At 42.2% G+C, this 20,138-nt stretch overlaps 1 protein-coding gene across 6 annotated transcripts in view; it reads left to right on the top strand.

Moving 5' to 3' along the window:
• Positions 1-20,138, top strand: part of Ccdc125 (coiled-coil domain containing 125) — a 37,496-nt gene that overhangs the window by 5,837 nt on the left and 11,521 nt on the right. For 5 of the 6 annotated variants that reach the window (XM_087189484.1, XM_087189482.1, XM_087189480.1 and 2 more), the window contains 8 exons: positions 3,768-4,087; positions 8,022-8,080; positions 9,787-9,873; positions 11,055-11,132; positions 11,904-11,989; positions 13,896-13,978; positions 17,742-17,857; positions 19,023-19,130. In XM_087189484.1, coding sequence (XP_087045610.1) covers positions 3,781-4,087; positions 8,022-8,080; positions 9,787-9,873; positions 11,055-11,132; positions 11,904-11,989; positions 13,896-13,978; positions 17,742-17,857; positions 19,023-19,130 — 924 coding nt within the window. In that variant the 5' untranslated portion in view covers positions 3,768-3,780. The remainder of the gene's footprint in view (positions 1-3,767; positions 4,088-8,021; positions 8,081-9,786; positions 9,874-11,054; positions 11,133-11,903; positions 11,990-13,895; positions 13,979-17,741; positions 17,858-19,022; positions 19,131-20,138) is intronic. The other variant, XM_087189485.1, reaches the window with a different exon arrangement.

Here is a 20,138-nt window from a genome sequence, read left to right as displayed (position 1 = left end):
CCATGGCATATTTAAGTCTGTGTGTCTGATTTACTTCACTGAACATTATGTTCTCAGAGTGCATCCATTTTTCTACAAATGACTCAAGTTTATCCTTCTTTGTGACAGAGTAGTATTCCATTGTGTATAAATACCACATTTTGTTTATTCATTCATCTGTTGAACAATAGGCTGCTTTTAAGATTTAGCTATTATGAATTGTGCTGCTATAACCATGGGTATGCATGTATCACTATAATATGATGATTTTAATTCTTTCAGGAAGATACCTACAAGGACAATAGCTGGGTCAAATGAAATTCCTAGTTTTAATGTTTTCAGGAATCTCCATACTGATTTCCGTAGTGGTTGTACTAGTTCACATTTCCAGCAACCATATAGAAGGGGTTTTTTTTCAGCACAGCCTCACCAGCATTTGTTATTATCTGATTCCTTGATAATTGCCATTCTTTCTAGGGTAGGGTGGAATCTCGGTGTTGTTTCAATTTGCATTTCTCTAATGACCAGAGATGTCGAACATTTTTTCATGTATTTATTGACTGTTTGTACTTCTTCAGAGGAGTGTCTACTCATATATTCTTTTTGTTGTTGTTGTTTTTGGTACCAGGGATCGAACTCAGGTCCTTGTGCTTGTGAGGCAGGTGGCAGAACCACTGAGTTAAATCCCCAGCCCCCATTGTTGTTTTTTCTTTTGTTTGGTACCGGGGATCAAACTCGGGTCCTTGCGCTTGCGCAGCAGGCAGCAAAACCACTGAGCTAAATCCCCGGCCCCCCATTGTTGTTTTTGAGACAGGGTCTCAGTATGTAGTTCAGGCTAGCCTTGAACTCATAGTGATCCTCCTCCCTCAGCTTTCAGAGTGCTGGGATTACAGGCATATTCTAGATATTAGTCCTCTGAGGAATAGCCGGCAAAAAATTTTCCCATTCTGTAGGTTGTCTCTTCATTCTGTTGGTTGTTTCCTTTGCTGTATAGAAGCCTTTTACTTTGATACAATCCTATTTGTTGATTCTTGCTGTTATTTCTTTTTTGTTTATTTTTTTGAAACAGGGTCTCTCTCTATATCCCAGCTGCCCTCAAACTGGTGGCGATCCTTCTGCTTCAGACTGCTGAGTGCTGGGATTTCAGGCCTGCACCATCATACATAGCTTCTTGATGTTAGTTCTTGTGCAACTGGGATTTTGTTCAGAAAGTCCTTGCCTATGTACATGTCTTCAAGAGTTTTGCCTATTTTTATCTTCCAGCAGATTAACTATTTCTGTTTTATCATTTAGATCTTTGATTTTGATTTTAGTTTAGTGCAGGGTGAGAGACACTGGTCTGGACTCATCTTCTGCATTTGGATAGTCAGTTTTCCCAGCATCATTTATTAAAGAGGCTTCTTTCTTCCAGGGTATGTTTTTGGCCCCTTTGTAAAAAGTCAGGTGGCTGAATGTGCCTGGGGTTGTTTCTGGCTGCTCTCTTCTGTTCCATTAATCCACATGCCTGCTTTTTTTTTTTTTTTTTTTTTTTTTGGTGTGGGGTATTGAACTCGGGACCTTGAGCTTGCAAGGCAGGCATCAGCACCACTGAGGTAAATCCCTGTCCCTTACATGCCTACTTTTGTGCCAGTACCATGCTGTTTTTATCACAGTAGCTTTGTAGTATAACTTGAAATCTGGAATTGAGATGCCTCCTGCTTTGCTCTTGTTTCCCAGAATTGCCTTTTACTATTCTGGGTCTCTTCTGGTTCCATATGAATTTTAGGTTTGTTTTTTGTTTCCTCTGATTCTGTGAGGAATGCTGTTGGTATTTGGATTGGAATTGCATTAAATCTGTATATCAGTTTTGGAAGAATGGCTTTTGGGGGGGGGGCTACTGGGGATTGAACCTGGGACCTTGTGCTTGCAAGGCAAGTAGTGGAACCACTGAGCTAAATCCCCGGCCCAAGAATGGTCATTTTGACAGTATTGGTTCTGCCTATCGAGGAACAGGGGACATCTTTCCATTTTCTGATGTCCTCCTTAATCTCCTTTTTCAGAGAATAATACTATGGTTTTTGTTGTAGCAGTCTTTCACTTCCTTGGTTAGGTTAACTCCTAAGTATTTAATTTTTCTTGATGCTATTGTGAATGATGTTGTTTTCATAATTTCTTTCTCAGTGAGTTCATTATTGGTGTTTAGAAACACTATTAATTTTTGTGTGTTGATTTCATATCCTGTTACATTGCTAAATTTGGTTATTATTAATTCTAGGAGTTTTTAGTGGAATTTTTTGGATGTTTTATATAGGGATCATGTCATCTACAAATGATCACAATTGGACTTCTTCCTTTATTATACATATCCATTTTGTTTCTTTCTCTTGCCTGCTTGCTTTGGCTAATGTTTCAAGTACTATATTGAACAGGAGTGATGATAATGGACATCCTTGTCTTGTTCCTAATTTTAGAGGGAAAACTTTCAGCTTTTCCCCATTTAATGTGATATGGGAAGTAGGTTTGTCATTAATGGCTTTTATCAGATTGAGGTTAGGTCCTTATATACCTATTTTCACTCACAGTTTTGTTGTGTTGTGATGAAAGAAAAAATTACAACAAATCTAGTTTTACAGATCTTTTTAACTGGCTTTTATGGTTCTAGAATCAGGCAGCAGTCTGGACCAAAACTGGTTCAGAATGCTCTGCCCCACCACATGTACAGGTTGTATTTGAGTCAGGAAAAAAGGAAGTGACATACACAAGAGTAAGTAAGGTATAGAGAGGGCTGATTGATTAAAGCTTGGCATTTGCCTTATTTGAACCTGCTTTGAACAATCTGCTATTGTGATTGGCTGAGACTTGGCTGCTTGTTACAAGAATAGGTTATGGAGAAGTTAGGCTATAATTCACTACGTGGGCAGAAACTTTTAGGCCAAACTTAGTTCACTTTAACAATTTTTAAATTTTAAATTTTAGTTGTCAGTTAACAAACTATAGTTGTATATATTTATCGGGTACAAAGTGATGCTATGATTTATGAGTACAATATAGAATAATTAAATCAAGCCTACAAATTTTTTTTTTTTGGTATGTGGGATTGAACTGGGGACGTTGCACTTGCAAGGCAGGCAGTGGAACCACTGAGCTAAATCCCCAGCCTCTAAATCAAGCTTACATATCCATCACATCAAAGACATATTTCTGTGATGAGAACATTTGACATTTACTCTTGGTGATTTGGAAATGTACAATACATTATTGTTAAGTATATACATAATGTGGGTGTAGTATCTCTCAAAGAGAAAAAATGTGATTTTTCCTGTCTCGTTGAGGCTGTGAACCCTCTGACCGTCATCTGCCCATTTCCCCCACTTCCCAGCCTCTGGTAACTATTATTCCACTCTGCTTCTCTCCTTGTAGACTCCACATTCAAGGGAGATCATGTGGTCCTGCAATTCTTTCTGTATCTGACTTCTTTCACTTGCTTAATATTATCCAGTCTCATTTATGCTGTGGCAAATTAACAAATATCTTTCTTTTCAAAGTCTGAATACTATTTCATTTTATGTGTATCTTATATCGTTCGTGTGTGTGTGTGTGTGTGTGTGTGTGTGTATGTGTGTATGTGTGTATGAATGACTGGGCCTTGAACCCATGGATACATCCCCAGCACTTTATTTTTTTATTTTGAGACAGGGTCTCACTAAGTTACACAAGCTGAGCTCCAACATTTATTTATTTTGGTAAATACCCAGAAGGAGGATCACTAGATTTGCTGACCAGTTTTACTGTTTTTCCCTATGGTGAAGCGAGCATTTGCTCATGAGCAAGGTTGGGAGATCGCTGAGTGTGTCCGAGGTGCAGATCTGGGAACCAGAGGAGGATGACATGACAGAAGGCGACCTGGGGTACGGCCTCGGCCGGAGACCCGGAGGCCTCTGCAAGGTGGAAGGCTCATGTTTACTTAGATCTAGAAGATCCGATGGGAAAAGCTTCAGTCCTCCTCCACTTCCAAGAGATGGGGAAGAAAGAAGTGGGGCAATTTTCCAGTATTTCCTGCAGAAGAGCCTGCAAACCGCGAGTCCTCAGAGGCCCAGAACTGCGAGCTCCAGTCAGGAAGGGAACCCTGGTAAGGATGTGAAATTCTCTCCTCCTCCCTCTCTGATCCCAGTCACCCTTCCATCAAGGGTGAACAGAAACCACAGAGATTTCAGAAATTCATCTTCACTCGCCCTTGAGATTAGTGCGGTGAGTGATAGCGCAGAAGAACTGATGTTTGTATTTCCAAGCTTTGTGCAAACTATGAACTGTGGTTCATAATACAGTTATTCCACATTACTAATATACTGTGTGTTTGTTATTGGTAAAAGTGATCACCTACCTTCCTTTAAAAAAAAAAAAATACTGGGGATTGAACACAGGGCCTTCACACTGAGCCACATCCCCAGTTCTTTTACTTACTTATTTTAATTTTATGTATTTATTTATTCTTTTATTTTGAGACAGGGTCTTGCTAAGTTGCTGTGTTCTTCATGGTGGGCTCCAACCTGTGATCCTCCTGTCTCAGCCTGTTAGAGCACTGGGATTACAGGCCTGTGCCACCACGCTTGGCTTTTACCTTGCTGTTCTGTGGGGGTAGTTTTATTCTTCTTTTTTTCTTTTTCTTGGTCAACAAATAGTCACTGGGTACTCTGAAGTACCAGGCACAGGTCTAGGTTCTGGCAAGAACGTAAGTGAGCACAACACGGCCAGGCGCTAATGTCATGTGTTTCGCATTGTAGCCGAGGAGTAGGAGGTGAACCTACCAATCAGCGCATGCGCAGCATTAGGCGGTGCTAAGGAGAAGACAGTGTACCCGTGGGGCGTGGGGTGCTGTTTCGGGCCAGGGTTAGGGCAGCCTCTTGGAGGAGGTGACAGGTGAGGAGCAGCCTGGTGGTTACCTGGGAAAGGATGTTCCAGGCAGAACTCAGATGCTTCTGGTTATTTATTTATTTATTTATTTATGGTACGGGATCGGACTCTGGACCTTGCGCTTGCGAGGCAGGTGGCGGCACCACTGAGCTAAATCCCCGGCCCTGCTTCTGGTTATTTTAGGGTAGTCTGGGATCCTCAAAAATTGTCAAAAGAAAATAAGAAAAAAGAATAAATTCAGAACCCTACTGTGATAGAATGTTACTCCAGGACTGGGAGTGCAAGGGCGAGTCCGCTCCTGCACTGCGGCAGCTGTAATCTCCCTGTCTTTTGTAATCCACGTTGTATGACTTCCCCTCCTGCACCGGCACCCACCGCACAAATTAAAACAACAGGAAAATAAAATACAGTTGGCCCTCCTAACCCAGGGTTCCGCATCCTTAGAGTCAAGACCTGCAGATCCAAGATATTCAGGGGGAAAAAAAAAACACCAGTAGGAAATAACAATCCAGGCGGGGGTGTGTGGTGCATGCCTGTAATCTCAGCTACTCCGGAGCCTGAAGACGGCAGGTTTGAGACCAATTTGGGCACCTCATCAAGACCCTGTCCCTAAATAAAAATTGAAAAGGGCTGCAGCTGGCTGTGAACTCCCTGGGTTCAGTCCTCAATAAGAAAAATGGGGGCGAGGGGAGAAGGGGGAGGAGAGAAGGTGTAGGGGGAGAGAGATTTTAGTGTTAAGTTTGTAGCTCAGAGGTAGAGCACTTGCCTAGCACGTGGTGTGAAGTCCTGGGTTTGATCTCCAGTACGGCAAGAAAGAAAGAAAACTGGTTTCAATTTATAAAAAACATGTACTTAAGGTTCAACCCTAGCCTTCAAAATCTTAAAATTAGGTTGGGCCATTTGTATATTTTTCTTCCAATTCCCTTTTATGCATAGAGGATGGATACTGTTTGGCAAACAAGGTACTGAAAACTGAACATAGTGCTGGACTGGCTTTGTAAAAGCATGGGGAAGCTGCTGGGATATAAGTCAGGTCTAACAGGAAGTGTGAGCCTGTTTTGTTGGGTTATGGACTTTTGTCTTTTTATCAAAGTTGACCTGATCCTAGGTCAGGGTAATTTTACTCTTTCCTTTCTTTCTTTCTTTCTTTTTTTTTTTTGGTACCAGGGGTCGAACTTGGGTCCTTGCACTTGCTCAGCAGGCGGTGAAACCACTGAGCTAAATCCTGGCCCTCTTTCTTTTCTTTCTTCCTTTCCTTCTCCTTTCCCTTCTTGTGCTGCAGATTGAATCCAAGCTCACACTGTGACATTGAGCTCTACCCCAGCCCCTGTGGAGTTTCTTGTTGCTAATACCTAACTTGGGAACCACCACTCTAAGTAGCTTGAAACAATGCACAGAAGTGGCTGGAAACAATGTACAGTAGATTTATTAACTTGCAGTTCTCCAGGTCTGACATCCAAAACAGATTTCACTGGGCCAGCACCCATGTGTGGGTAGAGTTGCTCCATGGGAGGCTGAGGCAGGGCTGCCTGGGCACCTTACTGTCATGTCACATGAACCAGCCTCGGCCTCCCTCTCTCATTTATTTTGTTTTGGTACTGGAGATTGAACTCAGGTCCTTGCGCTTGCGCAGCAGGCGGTGAAACCACTGAGCTAAATCCCTGGCCCTTCTCTCTCTCATTTATAAGGACTTTTTGAGTGCGCCAAAGCCACCTGGCTAAGCCACAGTAACCCACGTCTCAGTATTCTCAAGTTAACCACTCAGTCAGTCCTTTTGGCCACGGTTTCATGGGTTCTGGGGATTAGGATGTGGGCATCTCTGGGTCCATTTTTCTGCCAGCCACAAGCAGTACTAGGACAGAACTTGTCACTGCCAACCCAAGGTCACTGTGTCCTCCTTCAGAAACCTATGTCATCACAGTGAAAACCTTGCCTTGTGTGCTGTCGTGTCAATGAAAGTTCACAACAGCAAAGAAAAAATTGTTTTGAGGAATGTTTGGTGTCCCTCAAATTATTCTTTCTGAAATTATTTTCTTCCTCTTACTACTTCTTGTACTCTTGCTTATAATTTATCACCTTCACGTGTTTTCCTGCCAGTGAGATGGAAACAAAAATGCAGCTCTTACAAAGCTCAGTTTAATTTCTTGTTGATTATAGTGAGGAGAGAATAATTGAAGTCACAGGAGATATCTAGTCAGTTATTCTCCTTGGAAAGAAGTTAAAGTCAGATTTCTTTCTTTCTTTTTTTTTTCAGTGCCAGGGATCAAACTCAGGACCTTGCGATTGTGAGGCAGGCACAGTGCCACTGAGCTAAATCTTGGGCCCAGATTTATTTCTTAGCCATTCATATTACTACACTGATCAAGCTCAAGCCAAACACCAACATCTGTTTAATTTACTCACCAACATTCATGTTTTTCTATACATTCATGTTTTGATATAGTAATTAACCAATTCATTAACATAAGTTTTATATATTAGAGTACTTTTTTAGACATCCTTTCATTCAAAATTTGTGATTTTTTTTTTTATATTGGGAATTGAGTCCAGATCCTTTGTACTAAGCTACATCCCCAGCCCTTTTTAATTTTTATTATTATTATTTTTTTTTCATTTGGAGACAGGGTCTTGCTAAATTGCTAAGTTGCCCAGGCTGGGCTTGAGCTTGTGATCCTCCTGCCTCAGCCTCCCACAGGGCTAGGATTACAGGCCTGCACCATCACACCCAGCTATGAAATGTTTTAGGCTTATTATTATTGTTAGCTGGTTTATTACAATTGTGTTCTTTTTGTAATTAAGAGAAAACCTAGGGCCAGGGATTTAGCTCAGTGGTTTCGCTGCCTGCTGCGCAAGTGCAAGGACCCAAGTTTGATCTCTGGTACCAAAAAAAAGAAAGAGAAAAGCTGTTTTTTGCTTTTTGTGTGTGTGTGGGGGGGCAGGGTCTTGCTATGTAGCACAGGCTACCTTTGAACTCACTATGTAGCACAGGCTTGTCTTGAATTCACAACGATCCTCCTGCCTCAGCCTCCCAAGTGCTGGGATTACAGGTGTGAGCCACCATCATGCCTGGCAAAAAGCCTGTATTTAATATTTTGTAAACAGATGCCTCTATTTAACTAAAGAAAATATTCAAGTTTTTTTCCCCTTAATAGATTCTAATTCAGAACTGTCAAATGAAGAACTACAGCAACGTCTTCAAGAAACCTTAGAGGTATGTCCTCTGGCTAATATATAAATTCTCGATGGATACTTTGCTTAAATCATACCAAAATTGTAGAGAAACTAAATACTGGTTTTCCAGATATTCTCTTTTTTCTTCGTTAGGTGCTGGGGATTAGCCTGGGGTGTTGGGCCTGGGTTCAGCCTCTGAACCATCCCTCACCCTGTCTTTTCAACCCCGTTTCTCATGCCCTCCATCTCTTGAAAGGCTACTGTGTCATCATGCCCTGCTTTATGTCATCGTGCTCGCTTTTGACTTGCTTCTCTGCTTTCCTCCTCGGGAGCATCGTGCTTCCTCCGAGCCCAGTTTGACCTGCCTGTCTGCATTTGCTCCCCAGCGTTAGAAGACATCCTCCCTCACATGGTCAGAGGCCTGAGCCTGGGTGGGTGCGTGGCTCCCTTGGTGTGTTTGTGTCTTCTTGTCCAAATGACTGTTGACAAAATACCACAAACTGGTGGCTTCAAATGGCAGAAATCTATTGCCTTTCAGTTCTGGAGGCCACAAATGCAAATCTAGGTTTGGGCGGGCCCTGCTCCTTTCAGAAGCTCCAGAGGAGAAGCCCTGTGTGCCTCTTGCTGCTTCCAGTGGTTGCTGCAGCCCTTGGTGTTCAGCCCTTGGCTGGTAGCAGCAAAATCCTGTCTCTGCCCCTGTCTCTCATGGCTTTCTCCACTGAGTGTCGCTCCTCAGAAATGTCCCTAATTTTATAAAGACTCCAGTCATTGGGCTATCGTGGCTTTTCTCACACGAGCCCGCCCTGTGTCCTCCAGGGTGTACTTTTATCTTGCTTTCTCCTCTTTTTTTTTTTTTTGGTACTGGGGATCGAACTCGGGTCCTTGCGCTTGCAAGGCAGGTGGCAAAACCACAGAGCTAAATCCCTGGCCTGCTTTCTCCTCTTTTATTCAGCCCTAGCTTGCTCTGCAGAATTATCTCACTCTTCACTTTTATGTTTTCAAATAAACTTTGCCACTACTAAAAATAAATAAATAAATAAAATAAAAAAGACTCCAGTCATTGGATTGGGGCCAACCCTAAACATCATGACCTCATCCTGACTTGATTCTTGTGGTGACTTTTATTTTTTTATTTTTTATTTTTCGTGGTGACTTTTAAATGATTCTAAATTTGGCCGGTACCCAGGCTGCCTGCATACTTGTAGTCTGTATGTAATTTAGCACGTAAACAAAAGCAAAGCTGGATTTAGGAGTTTTTCGTTTTTTTTAAATAACCAGCTTAGTCCCAGCCAATCAGTGTATCTGGCTGATCATACCAGGGCCAAATAGGGTGAAGGCTGAGCCGCAGCCACCAATCCACATGCTTCTGCTTTTTGTCTACAAATGCTGCCTGCACAGTGGGACTCTCAGCTTCTTCCAGTCCAGAAGGTGCCCAATCTGCTAAGTCATGTTCGTAGTAATAGGGGGTGGGACACAGCCATTACTGTAACAGTCTGATTGGCCGCCTGCTTATTTTATGTGGCCTGAAGATTTTTTTGGGGATATTATTAGTCACATGGCTTAAATATGTAAAAGCAAATGATTTGGGTTTTTAATTAGAACTGTACTCTCAACTTCAGCCTGACTGGTTTATTTACAAAATCCAGAGGAATTCACAACCAGTGGTAAATGTGAGCTGACCAAACTGATAATTTGGGAAGTGCGTTATCTTGCAGATAGAAAGACTAATTTGATTTCTGTCCTCAGGAAGTAGAAATTCTAAAATCTGAACTTGAAGCATCTCAAAGACAACTTGAAGGGAAAGAAAAAGCACTGAAAATTCTTCAAAGCATGGTAAGAAGTTATTATCTCTTACACATTCCAATAATTGGTATGGTTTTTAGCATTTTATTTATTTATTTATTTATTTATTTATTTATTTATTTATTTGAGTCAGGGTCTCACCATGTACTCCAGGCTGTCCTTGAACTCACTATGCAGCCCAGACTGGCCTCGAACTCATGGTGACCCTCCTATCTCAGCCTCCCAAGTACTCTTTTTTAGCTTTAAAAACAATTAATTACTTAATTATTTTAAGACAGGGACTCACTATGTAGCCCAGGCTAGCCTTAGACTAAGTTAGCCTAGGCTGGACAAACTCACAATCCTCCTGCCTCAGCCTCCGAGTGCTGGGATTATAGGTGTGCACCTCAATAGCTGGCTTGTTTTTAACTTTTAAAACAAGGGCAGCAATGCCTAATATAGTTGTGGGGTTTTTTTTTGAGACCTTGATTTTTTTTTTTTTTTTTTTGGTACCAGGGATCGAACTCAGGACCTTGTGCTTGCAAGGCAGGCGGCAGAAACACTGAGCTAAATCCCCAGCCTGAGGCCTACATTTTTAACAGCTTTATAATTTATATACCATAAATTTCTCTTAGTTTATGTGTACAGTACGGTTTACTTTTAGTAAACTTTGAGCTGTCCAGCCATCACTCCATATGCTAACCTTAGGACACTTCCATCATCCAGACAGAATTCATTCCCACCCCAGCCCCAGGTGACTATGGTCTTTTTGTCTGATAGATTTGTCTTTTCTGCCTTTTCTGTTTCATACAAATAGATTCTTTTGCACCTGGATTCTTTTAGCTAGCATGTTTTTGACCCATGTGTAGCATGTTATCAATGTGTTCTTCCTTTTTGATGCCAAATAATATTCTGCTGTATAGATGTACCAATTCTGTTTATGCAGGTACCATTTGATGAATATTTGAATTGTTTCTTCTTTGTGACTAGGACAAATAATGCTGTTGTGTATATTTTCTTTGTGTGGAAAACTCATTCTTTCATTCTTACATTCAACAGAAAAGAGCCAAACCAAGATCTGAGTTTTGAGCTATTAAACTCTCCACACATGGTTGTCCCTGTGAAGTTCTCAAGTCAATTTTCTGTTATTTTAAAATGAAAAGATGAACCTCAGTGTGTACATAGGCGTGACCAGAAATGTGATCTACACCAACACTATTTCTGTCTCCCAGGCAGTGCTTGGCAAAGCCACAAGTCACACGCAGGCGGTGCTTCAGAAAACTGTAGAACAAAAGAGATTGCTGGAGAAGGTATTTGCCACTTGTAGCATAGACTTGTTGAGTCCAGTAAGATGTAAGTAGCAGTTCGCCCAGCACTCCACACTGGTAGATGTGTCTGTCGTTTGTGCAGGACACGCCTCCATCCCTGGCGGCCTCCTCTGGGAGCCGTCAGGACAGATTGTCATGCGGGGAATGAGTTACTTGCCTTCATTTATAGCAGCAGGCAGCCTACTGAAGCCATACTTCCTGTTGTCGATTTGTTTTCCTGCCTCTGCTTCTGGCAGGGTCTGCATGCCCTAACTCTCCCTGCACACTGGAAAGGAAGTCAGGAGCCAGCCTAGGCGGTCACTTCTGCTGTCTGCGATGTCCTCCCCTCACAGGCCACCCAGGCTGAGACTTCTGGGAGCGAATGTTGCTCCTGGTGTCTACCTGGGGCGCTAGAAGGCTGGCTTCATTCCAGCGAATTTTGAATAAAAACAATTTGAAAATTTTTATATTAGGTGAGCTTTGGCAAGAGTTTGAGTGCTGAACAGGCGTGTCACATGTATTGACAAATGTCACAGACTCTTTCTGAGTGATCATCTTTTCTCTTTAAACCTTTTTTGTGAAATGATTATGATTTACTTTACCTGTTTACAGTGTCCTGAAATAATTTATTTGTAGTAATTTTCCATGAATGTGTGATTTTCTTCCTTTTTTTTTTTTTTTTTGGTACTGGGGATCAAACTCGGGACCTTGTGCTTACAAAGTAGGCGGCAGAACCACTGAGCTAAATCCCTGGCTGTGATTTTCTTTCCATAGGAAATAAATGCCTTGCAGTGGGAAATAGAATTTGATCAGAATAGATTTAAAAACATAGAGGAATCTTGGACTCAAAAATATGACAGGTTTGTATATTGTTTTTATTTTATTTATATATCTTGTGGTGCTGGTAATCAAACCCAGGAACTCACATGGCAGGCAAGCATTCTTCCCGCTCAGGTTTGTGTTATTCTTCATTAATTTTCCTTGAAAAATCTTTAAAATGCAGGTAATTTAGATGTAGTTTAAGCTTCCTGCTTTGAGTTCAGTGTAAATATTATAAAATTCTTATTGGTTATCTACTTACAAGTTCCATATTTTTGATATATTTTTTAAAGTATATACTTTTGAATACAGTGTAAGAGAAATGTTTTCCAAATGATTTTTTTTTTTGATACTGGGGATTGAACTCAGGACCTTGCTTGTGAGGCAGGCAGGGGCACCACTCCAAATGATTTTAGCCCTGAAACTTTTTCAAAAACATCTTCAAGCAACTCTTTTATTAGTGTTTAATAACTTTAAATTATATTTTACTAGAAAGCCAGTTATTTAGAAATTAATCTGTTATCGCTGGGCATGGTGGTGTACACCTGTAATCCCAGCACTTGGGAGGCTGAGGCAGGAGGATCACTAAGCGTTTGAGGCCAACCTGGGCTACATAGTGAGTTCAAAGCCATCCTGAACTACATAGCAAGACGCTGACTCAAAAAAACATTTCCCTATGTAGTTCAGGCTGGCCTTGACTTTGCCATGTAGCTCAGGTTGGTCTTCAATTTGTGGCCACCACACCCAGACAAACAGTATTTTATTTTGAGACAGGGTCTCCATAAATTGCCTAGGTGGGCCTTGAATTTGTGGTCCTCCTGGCTCAGCTTCCTAAGTAGTTGGGATTACAGGGGTGCACCACTGCATCCTGCTTCAGTTTCTTTTCTTTTTTTAGGATTTTGAAACAAGGTCTTGCTGTGTAGCTCAGGCTGGCCTTGAACTCACTATGTAGCCTAGGCTGGTCTCAAACTCATGGTGATCCTTCTGCCTCAGCCTCCCAATTACTGGGATTACAGGCACTACCACGCCTGGCTTGTCATATATTCTTTTTTTTTTGGTACCGGGGATCGAACTCGGGTCCTGGCGCTTGTGCAGCAGGCAACAGAACCACTGAGCTAAATCCCCAGCCCTTGTCATATATTCTAGATATTAGTCCTCTGTGGAGTAGCTGGCAAAAATTTTCCCCATACTGTAGATTGTTTCTTCACTTTGTTGGTTATTTCCTTGCTGTGCAGAAGTTTTTAAATTTTATATAATCCTTTTCATTGATTGTTTTTTTTTGATACCGGGGATCAAACTTGGGACCTTGCGCTTGCAAGGCAGGCACCAGAACTACTGAGCTAAATCCCCAGCCTGTTGATTCTTGATGTTATTTCTTTTTTTTGTTTTGTTTTGTTTTTAGAGACAGGGTCTCACTATGTAGTCTAGGCTGTCGTTGAACTCTGTATTGTTGCCCAGCTGGCTTTGAACTCATGATGATCCTCCAGCCTCAGCCTCCTGAGTGCTGGGATGACAGGCATGGGCCACCACACCCATCTTAAATGATTATTAATTTGAATTAAAACTTTTGTTTTGTTTTGCATTTTTCAGTGAAAACTTTATTAAACAGAATGAATATGCAAAATAGTTGGCTTAGAAATATTTCTGGTTCTGATTATTTCTCAAGTAACCATACAGAAAGGTTAAGAGTTATGTTTAAGGGCTGGGGATTTAGCTCAGTGGTGCCACTGCCTGCCTCACAAGCACAAGGTCCTGAGTTCGATCCCCGGTACCAAAAAAAAAAAAAAAGAGTTACATTTAAAATCTTACCACATTCCTTTACATTGTTTTAATTTTGTGACATATGTAAATTCTAGACTGTCTTAAAGTAAGAAAAATTATATTTATGTTTTTGTGTTCTAATGAGGAAGTGTTAATGTAGTTATTTGGAAGGTGCTTTATTTTCAGACTAAACTGTGAAAATGCAGTTCTCACGGAAAATTTGAAACTGAAAACAGAAGAAATTAGGATGCTGAAGTCTGAAAATGGAGGTAAGGGCTGGTATTTGGATGATTATTTTTAAATATTATGTTAAGGATGAGTTTTTTAGTGTCATATAGTAAGAACACTTGTAAGAGAGACAAAAGGGCTAGTTTTTGTATGTTTGTTTGTTTTTGTTTTGGTGATATTGGGGATTGAACCCAGGACCTTCACACTGATCTATATCTCTACCCCTTTTAACAATTTATTAAAAAAATTTTTTTTGAGACAAGGTCTTACAAAGTCGCTAAGTTGCCCAGGTTGAGCTTTGAACTTGTGTCCTTCCTGGCTCAGCCTTCCACAGTGCTGTGATTACAGACCAGCACCACTACACTCAGCTTCATTTAGGTTTTTTCAGTTTAAAGGATTTATCAAAGTGAAATCCACAGAACATAACATTAACATTTAAAAGTGAGTAGACTTAATTGACAGATTCAGTAGAGTAGCTGGATATAAGGTCAACACTCAAAAAACAATAGCCTTCTTATACACAAATAGCAGACTCACTGAGAGAGAAATTAGGGAAACAATTCTTTTTACAATAGCATCCAAAAAAATGAAATATCTAGGAATCGATCTAACAAAGGAAGCAAAAGACCTCTACACTGAAAACTACAGCACTCTGAAAAAGGAGATCAAGGAGGATATAGGAAAATGGAAAGACATTCCTTGTTCCTGGGTAGGAAGAAACAATATAGTGAAAATGCCCATACTTCCAAAACTGTTATATAGATTTAATGCCATACTGATTGAAATTCCAACAATATACTTCAGAGAACTAGAGAAAACAATCCAAAAATTCATTTGGAACCAGAAGAGACCTAGAATAGCAAAAGCAATTCTGGGCAATAGAGACATGGCTGGGGGTATCACAATATCCAACTTGAAGCTATGCTACAAAGCTCCTGTGATAAAAACAGCATGGTACTGGCAAAGAAACAGACCTGAGGATCAGTGGAATAGATTAGAAGATCCAGAAACAACTTCAGACACACTCAGCCACCTCATCTTTGACAAAGGAGCCAACCACTCTCATTGGAGGAAAGATAGTCTATTTAATAAATGGTGTTGGCAAAACTGGATTTCAACCTGCCAGAGATTAAAACTAGACCCATATCTATCACCATGCACTAAACTAAGATCGAAGTGGATTAAAGATCTAAATATTGAAACAGAAACACTAAACTTGCTGGAAGATAAGTTAGGTAGAACTCTTGAAGATATTGGCATAGGAAAAGACTTTATGAACAAAACCTCAGTAGCACGGGAACTAGCAGAAAGAATCAACAACTGGGATCTCATCTTATTAAAAAGCTTCTGCACTGCAAGAGAAACCACCAGCAGAGCTAAGAGACAACCTACAATGTGGGAAAAAATTTTTAGCGGCTGTAACTCAGACAAAGGGCTACTATCTAGAATATATAAAGAACTGAAAAAAATCGGATCCCCCAAATTCAAAGACCCAATTCAAAAATGGGCATCTGAAATGAACAGACATTTCTCAGACAAAGAAGTAAAAGCAGCAAATAAACATATTAAAAAATGTTCAACATCACTGGTCATTTGAGAGATCCAGATGAAAACAACACTGAGATTCCACCTCACCCCAAAAAGAATGGCTGCTATCAAGAAATCAACCAATAACAAATGCTGGTGGGGGTGTGGGGAGAAAGGAACCCTTCTCCATCGTTGGTGGGAGTGCAGACTGGTGCAACCACTGTGAAAATCAGTATGGAGAGACCTCAGAGAACTAGGGCTGGAGGTCCCATTTGACCCAGCTATTCTCCTGCTGGGGATCTTCCCCAAAGAATTAAAAGAATCATACCACAGCGATATATGTGCACCCATGTTTATAGCAGCACAGTTTGTAATAGCTAAAGCTTGGAAACAGCCCAAGTGCCCATCAACTGGAAACTGGATAAAGAAGATGTGGGTTTTTTAATAAAATGGAGTACTACTCAGCCATAAAGAACGAGAAACTAGAGTCATTTATAGCTAAATGGATGCACATTGAGGCCATATTCTTAAGTGAAATAAATAAGACACACATGTGTAAATACCAAATAGTTTCTCTAGTGTGAGAAACTGAGTGTAAATAAGGATTAAAAGGATTAATAATGAATAATTGATACTTTGAAAAAGGAAAAGCTCCAAAGGGGTAGGGGTGGTGGGAGGAGATGGGGAAAGGAAAGAATGGAAAGGAAAAATGATGAGAGAAGAAAAAAAAAAGGAAACGAAGTATGTAAATAGGGAAGGGTGGGTGGAGGGGTGAAGGGTGCACAGGTAATGGGGAAAAAATAAGAACCAAGATACATCATGTACAGGTACAAGCACCCAATGATAAATGTAAACGAATTATATACCTAAAATGTACCAATAAAAGAATTCAAGCAAAAAAAAACACATTTAAAAGTGACAGTTCAGTGGCCAGGAGCATCACAGTGAGAGACTCTATCTCAAAACGAAACAAACAAAAAAGTCAACAGTTCAGTGGCATTGAGAGTACAGTGTAGCCGCCCCTACTACTTCCAAAACATTTCCATCTTGCTGAAGTAAAAGCTCACACACATTATGCAGCTGCTCCCCATTTCCCCTTCTCATCTAATTTCTGTGTAAAGCAGAACGGTAGAGCATGAGGCTTGAGGAACTTAAGTAGAAATTCTCTACCCACACAGACCTCACACATACATGCATGTGTATATGTGTGTGCGTGTGACTATATGGACATATACTATCATTTTTATATTAAATATCCCATATATAATGAACCTTCTCATGATGAAAGTTGGTTGGGGGAAGTATATTAAGGTGTTTTCTAGTAACATTTTACCAAAAAAATTTTTTTTAGAGACAGGGTCTCGCTATGTAGTCCAGTCACTATGTAGCCCACTTGAGGCACTCCTCCTGCTTCAGCCTCCCCAGTGCTGGGATGACAGGCATGCGCCACCACGTCTGACTATATTTTTACAAATTTCTAAGAGAAGATGCTGATTCTCCCTCCCTAACAGAAGCCAGGTGGTGGCTTGAAGGGACTGAACGAGCTCCAGACTGGCCGGGACTGAGGACCTTTATGCTTCCAGATGAGATCAGTCTGCAGGCGCAGAGGCAGCCTCAGCACCCAGGGTTGTCGCCTTGTAGGTTCGCTCAGGACACAGCCCGCCCTCTTCCCGCACTCTAACCTGCAGCGAGAGGGAGAAGCTAGGGTTGCTCTCCCCCAGGATAGCAGGGCCTCTTCCTAGGCGTGTAGCTTGTCTCCTTGAGCCTGGAGAGCCGGTGCAGCCGCGGGAGCCAGTGCTGGGAGCACCGCCTAGGGCCCCCTGTCTGCGGAGTCTCTGGGTGATTGACCCCACGTGGTCCCTTTCTGAAACTCCTATAAAGGAACTAAGAGCAGAAGCAGACTTGGGATGCAAAGCTGAGATGCTTCCCCAGTGAAAAGAACACCTTGCTGGGGACAGAGGCCGATGTCTGCAATCATAGCACTCTGGGAAGCTGAGGCAGGAGGATGGCAAATTTGAGCCCAGTTGGGCAGTTTAGTGACTCAGCAAGACCATGTCTCACAATTTAAAAAAAAAAAATGGCTGAGATGATGCCTTGGGCTCTCTGGGGTCACATACTGTTGCCTCCCATGATGCTCACTTTGTCAGGTAGGCTGGGTGCAGCCTGATCTTGGGGGTGGTGACTGTCATGCATTCATTGCTTGGATTTGAGAATATGGTGCAGATATAACTGGATGAGAGGAGACCCAATAACCCTTTCGGGTCTGGCCCTTCCTAGTTTTGAACCAACAGTACTTGGAAGCCCTTGCCATGCTTGACATCAAACAGCAGAAGGTGGCTCGGGAAAGCAGGTGTCAGGAGGAAAGTGGGTTTGTGGAGGTGTCTGGTCTCGAGGTAGGTGCGCATGCGTGTATGAAAGCTGAAGGGGGCGGGGAGCTTCTTGTTTGGTGTTTTTGGCCACACCTGAGATTGAACCCAGGGCCTTTGCACTGAGCTACATCCTCAGCCCTCTTATTTTTTGTTCTTTTAAAAATTAGTACATGTTTGCAATACATAATGAATACATTCATCTTGGGGAGCTGTCACATATACATATCTTTTACTTGCCCTTTCCCTCCCCTCCCTTCCCTCTCCATGCATCCTTAGCCTATTTTATTTTTTGAGACTGGGTCTTGCCAAGTTGCCCAGGCTAGTTTCAAACTTGGGATCCTCCTGCTTCAGCCTTCCAGAGTTATAGGATTATAGCCATGTACCACCACACTGGGCTGGGAGGGACAGTTTCCGTTCCTGTCCCTTGGCACCTGTTCTGGGCTCACACCATACTCAGCAATGGGGTGATAGAGGCCTGAGGATGGCCCAGGTTGGCTCATCCTGCTCTGGGCGTGACATTCTTGGACATTGGGGAATGTGCTGGCTGCATCCTACCAATTCATTTCTCACTTTTACAGCTGCATCAGAAGCAGTGACAAGTAGTGCCTCACCCCTGGGAAGGGCTCACAGTTGCTGAGGACTTTCAGACACACTGTTTATCTCACCTTCACAGAAGCCTGAGGCCGCAAAGGCGGTGTTATCAAATGGAGGCTTGGAGAGGTTGGCTAAGCTCAGTTACTTCCCCACAGTGACAGGGCAGCTGTGCTTGAGCCAGGTTCAGAACAGATCTGCCCCAGTGCTGGTGGCTTCCAGCTGGGAGGCTGGCCAGTCACATGCAGAGAGGCCTGGGCTGTGAGAAATAAGTGCAGCCTCTCTCTTACTGTAGAGCCTTAAGAAAGCAACTATTAATAGTAATAATAATAATAAGCTGTCTCACAATAAAAAATACAAGGAGGGCTGGGGGTGTAGTTCAGTGCAAAGGTCCTGGGTTCAATCACTAGTACTATGGGAAGAGAATAAAACTGAAGTGAGAGGCAGTTCAGAAAACTGTTATGATCACCCTGCATGGGCTTCCTGGTTTTGCTTTCCAGTTCCTTTGGGCTGCATGCATGGATAGTAACGTGCATGGGTGTGGGGGGCCTGAGGCTGTGCACACTTCATGATGCAGGTAACACTTCTGGCTTTGCAGCTCGCAGTGCTGGGAGCCTGCCTCTGCCACCATCCCGGAGGGAGTCCCTGTTCCTGTGCCAGAACGGCGGCGTCTGCCCGGAAACTGGTTCTTCAGCTCAAACATGAGGTATTGCATCATCACCACAGTGGACGCTTTGGGTGTTCTGTTAATGGTCGAATCCATGGAGGTATCTGTGGGGATTACTGTAGTAATCATTGGCTATGGGATTTAGGCTCAGGTTATATGTAGCAATAACTTATAAACTAGATTTTGTTTACCTGGTTCCTAAACATAAATAGTTCTTGGGGTGATATTTGAAGCCAGGTGAAATCATTCGCCTAAGCCTGTAGTTAGTATTTCTTAAATTCACATTTTTCTCAACTATATATATGGCCTTAAAATTACAATAGAAGAGCTGGGTGTGGAGGTGTATGCCTGTAATCCTAGCACTTGGGAGGCTGAGGCAGGAGGATCACTGGGAGTTTGAGACCAGCCTGGGCTACACAGTGAGTTCAAGACCAGCCTGACCTACATAGCAAGACCCTGTCTCAAAAAAACAAAACAAAACAAAAACAACAATAGAAGAAAATGGTGCATTTATGCTTAAGATCACTAGGATGAACCTGATTGGTGGGGAGTTGAGCATAGAGCTTATTTGAAAAGCAGCAGACACAGCAGAAGGAATCTTTATACCACCAGACTAGGTGTACATCTTAGCTCCTGGCAGATATCCCCCAATCTGCACACCAGCTGTGTGCCATCAGGCAGAGTGAGTCTTAGTTTTCTCATGTGTTAAATGTCTTAGGGAGCTGTTGTCAGAATGGAGGAAATAAGTGTAATGTTCAGCATGGTGCCAGGAACATGCCAGGCATTCAGTCAAATGACGGCTGACAAATATGGTACTACTATACATGGCCTGTGATTCTAAACATGCTGTACCTCTCTGGAAGGTACAGAAGCCTATAGGGTACACAGGAAACCTATTAGCTAGATATTAGCAGTTCATTGAGAAAAGCATAAGATTACACAGCTCAGACTCTGCCATGGCCCGGGTCTGAACTGACAAGCAGCCCTGGCGTCCTTCCTTCCTTCCTAGTTGGGCCATTCCCGCTGGGGTCTGGGCAGGGCACAGGC

The sequence above is a fragment of the Heterocephalus glaber genome, unplaced genomic scaffold (assembly GCF_053883595.1).
Source record: "Heterocephalus glaber isolate CG9 unplaced genomic scaffold, H.glaber_assembly_v1.0 deba00001542, whole genome shotgun sequence".
Classification (NCBI taxonomy): Eukaryota; Metazoa; Chordata; class Mammalia; order Rodentia; family Bathyergidae; genus Heterocephalus; species Heterocephalus glaber.
This window is presented reverse-complemented; position numbering and strand designations above follow the sequence as displayed.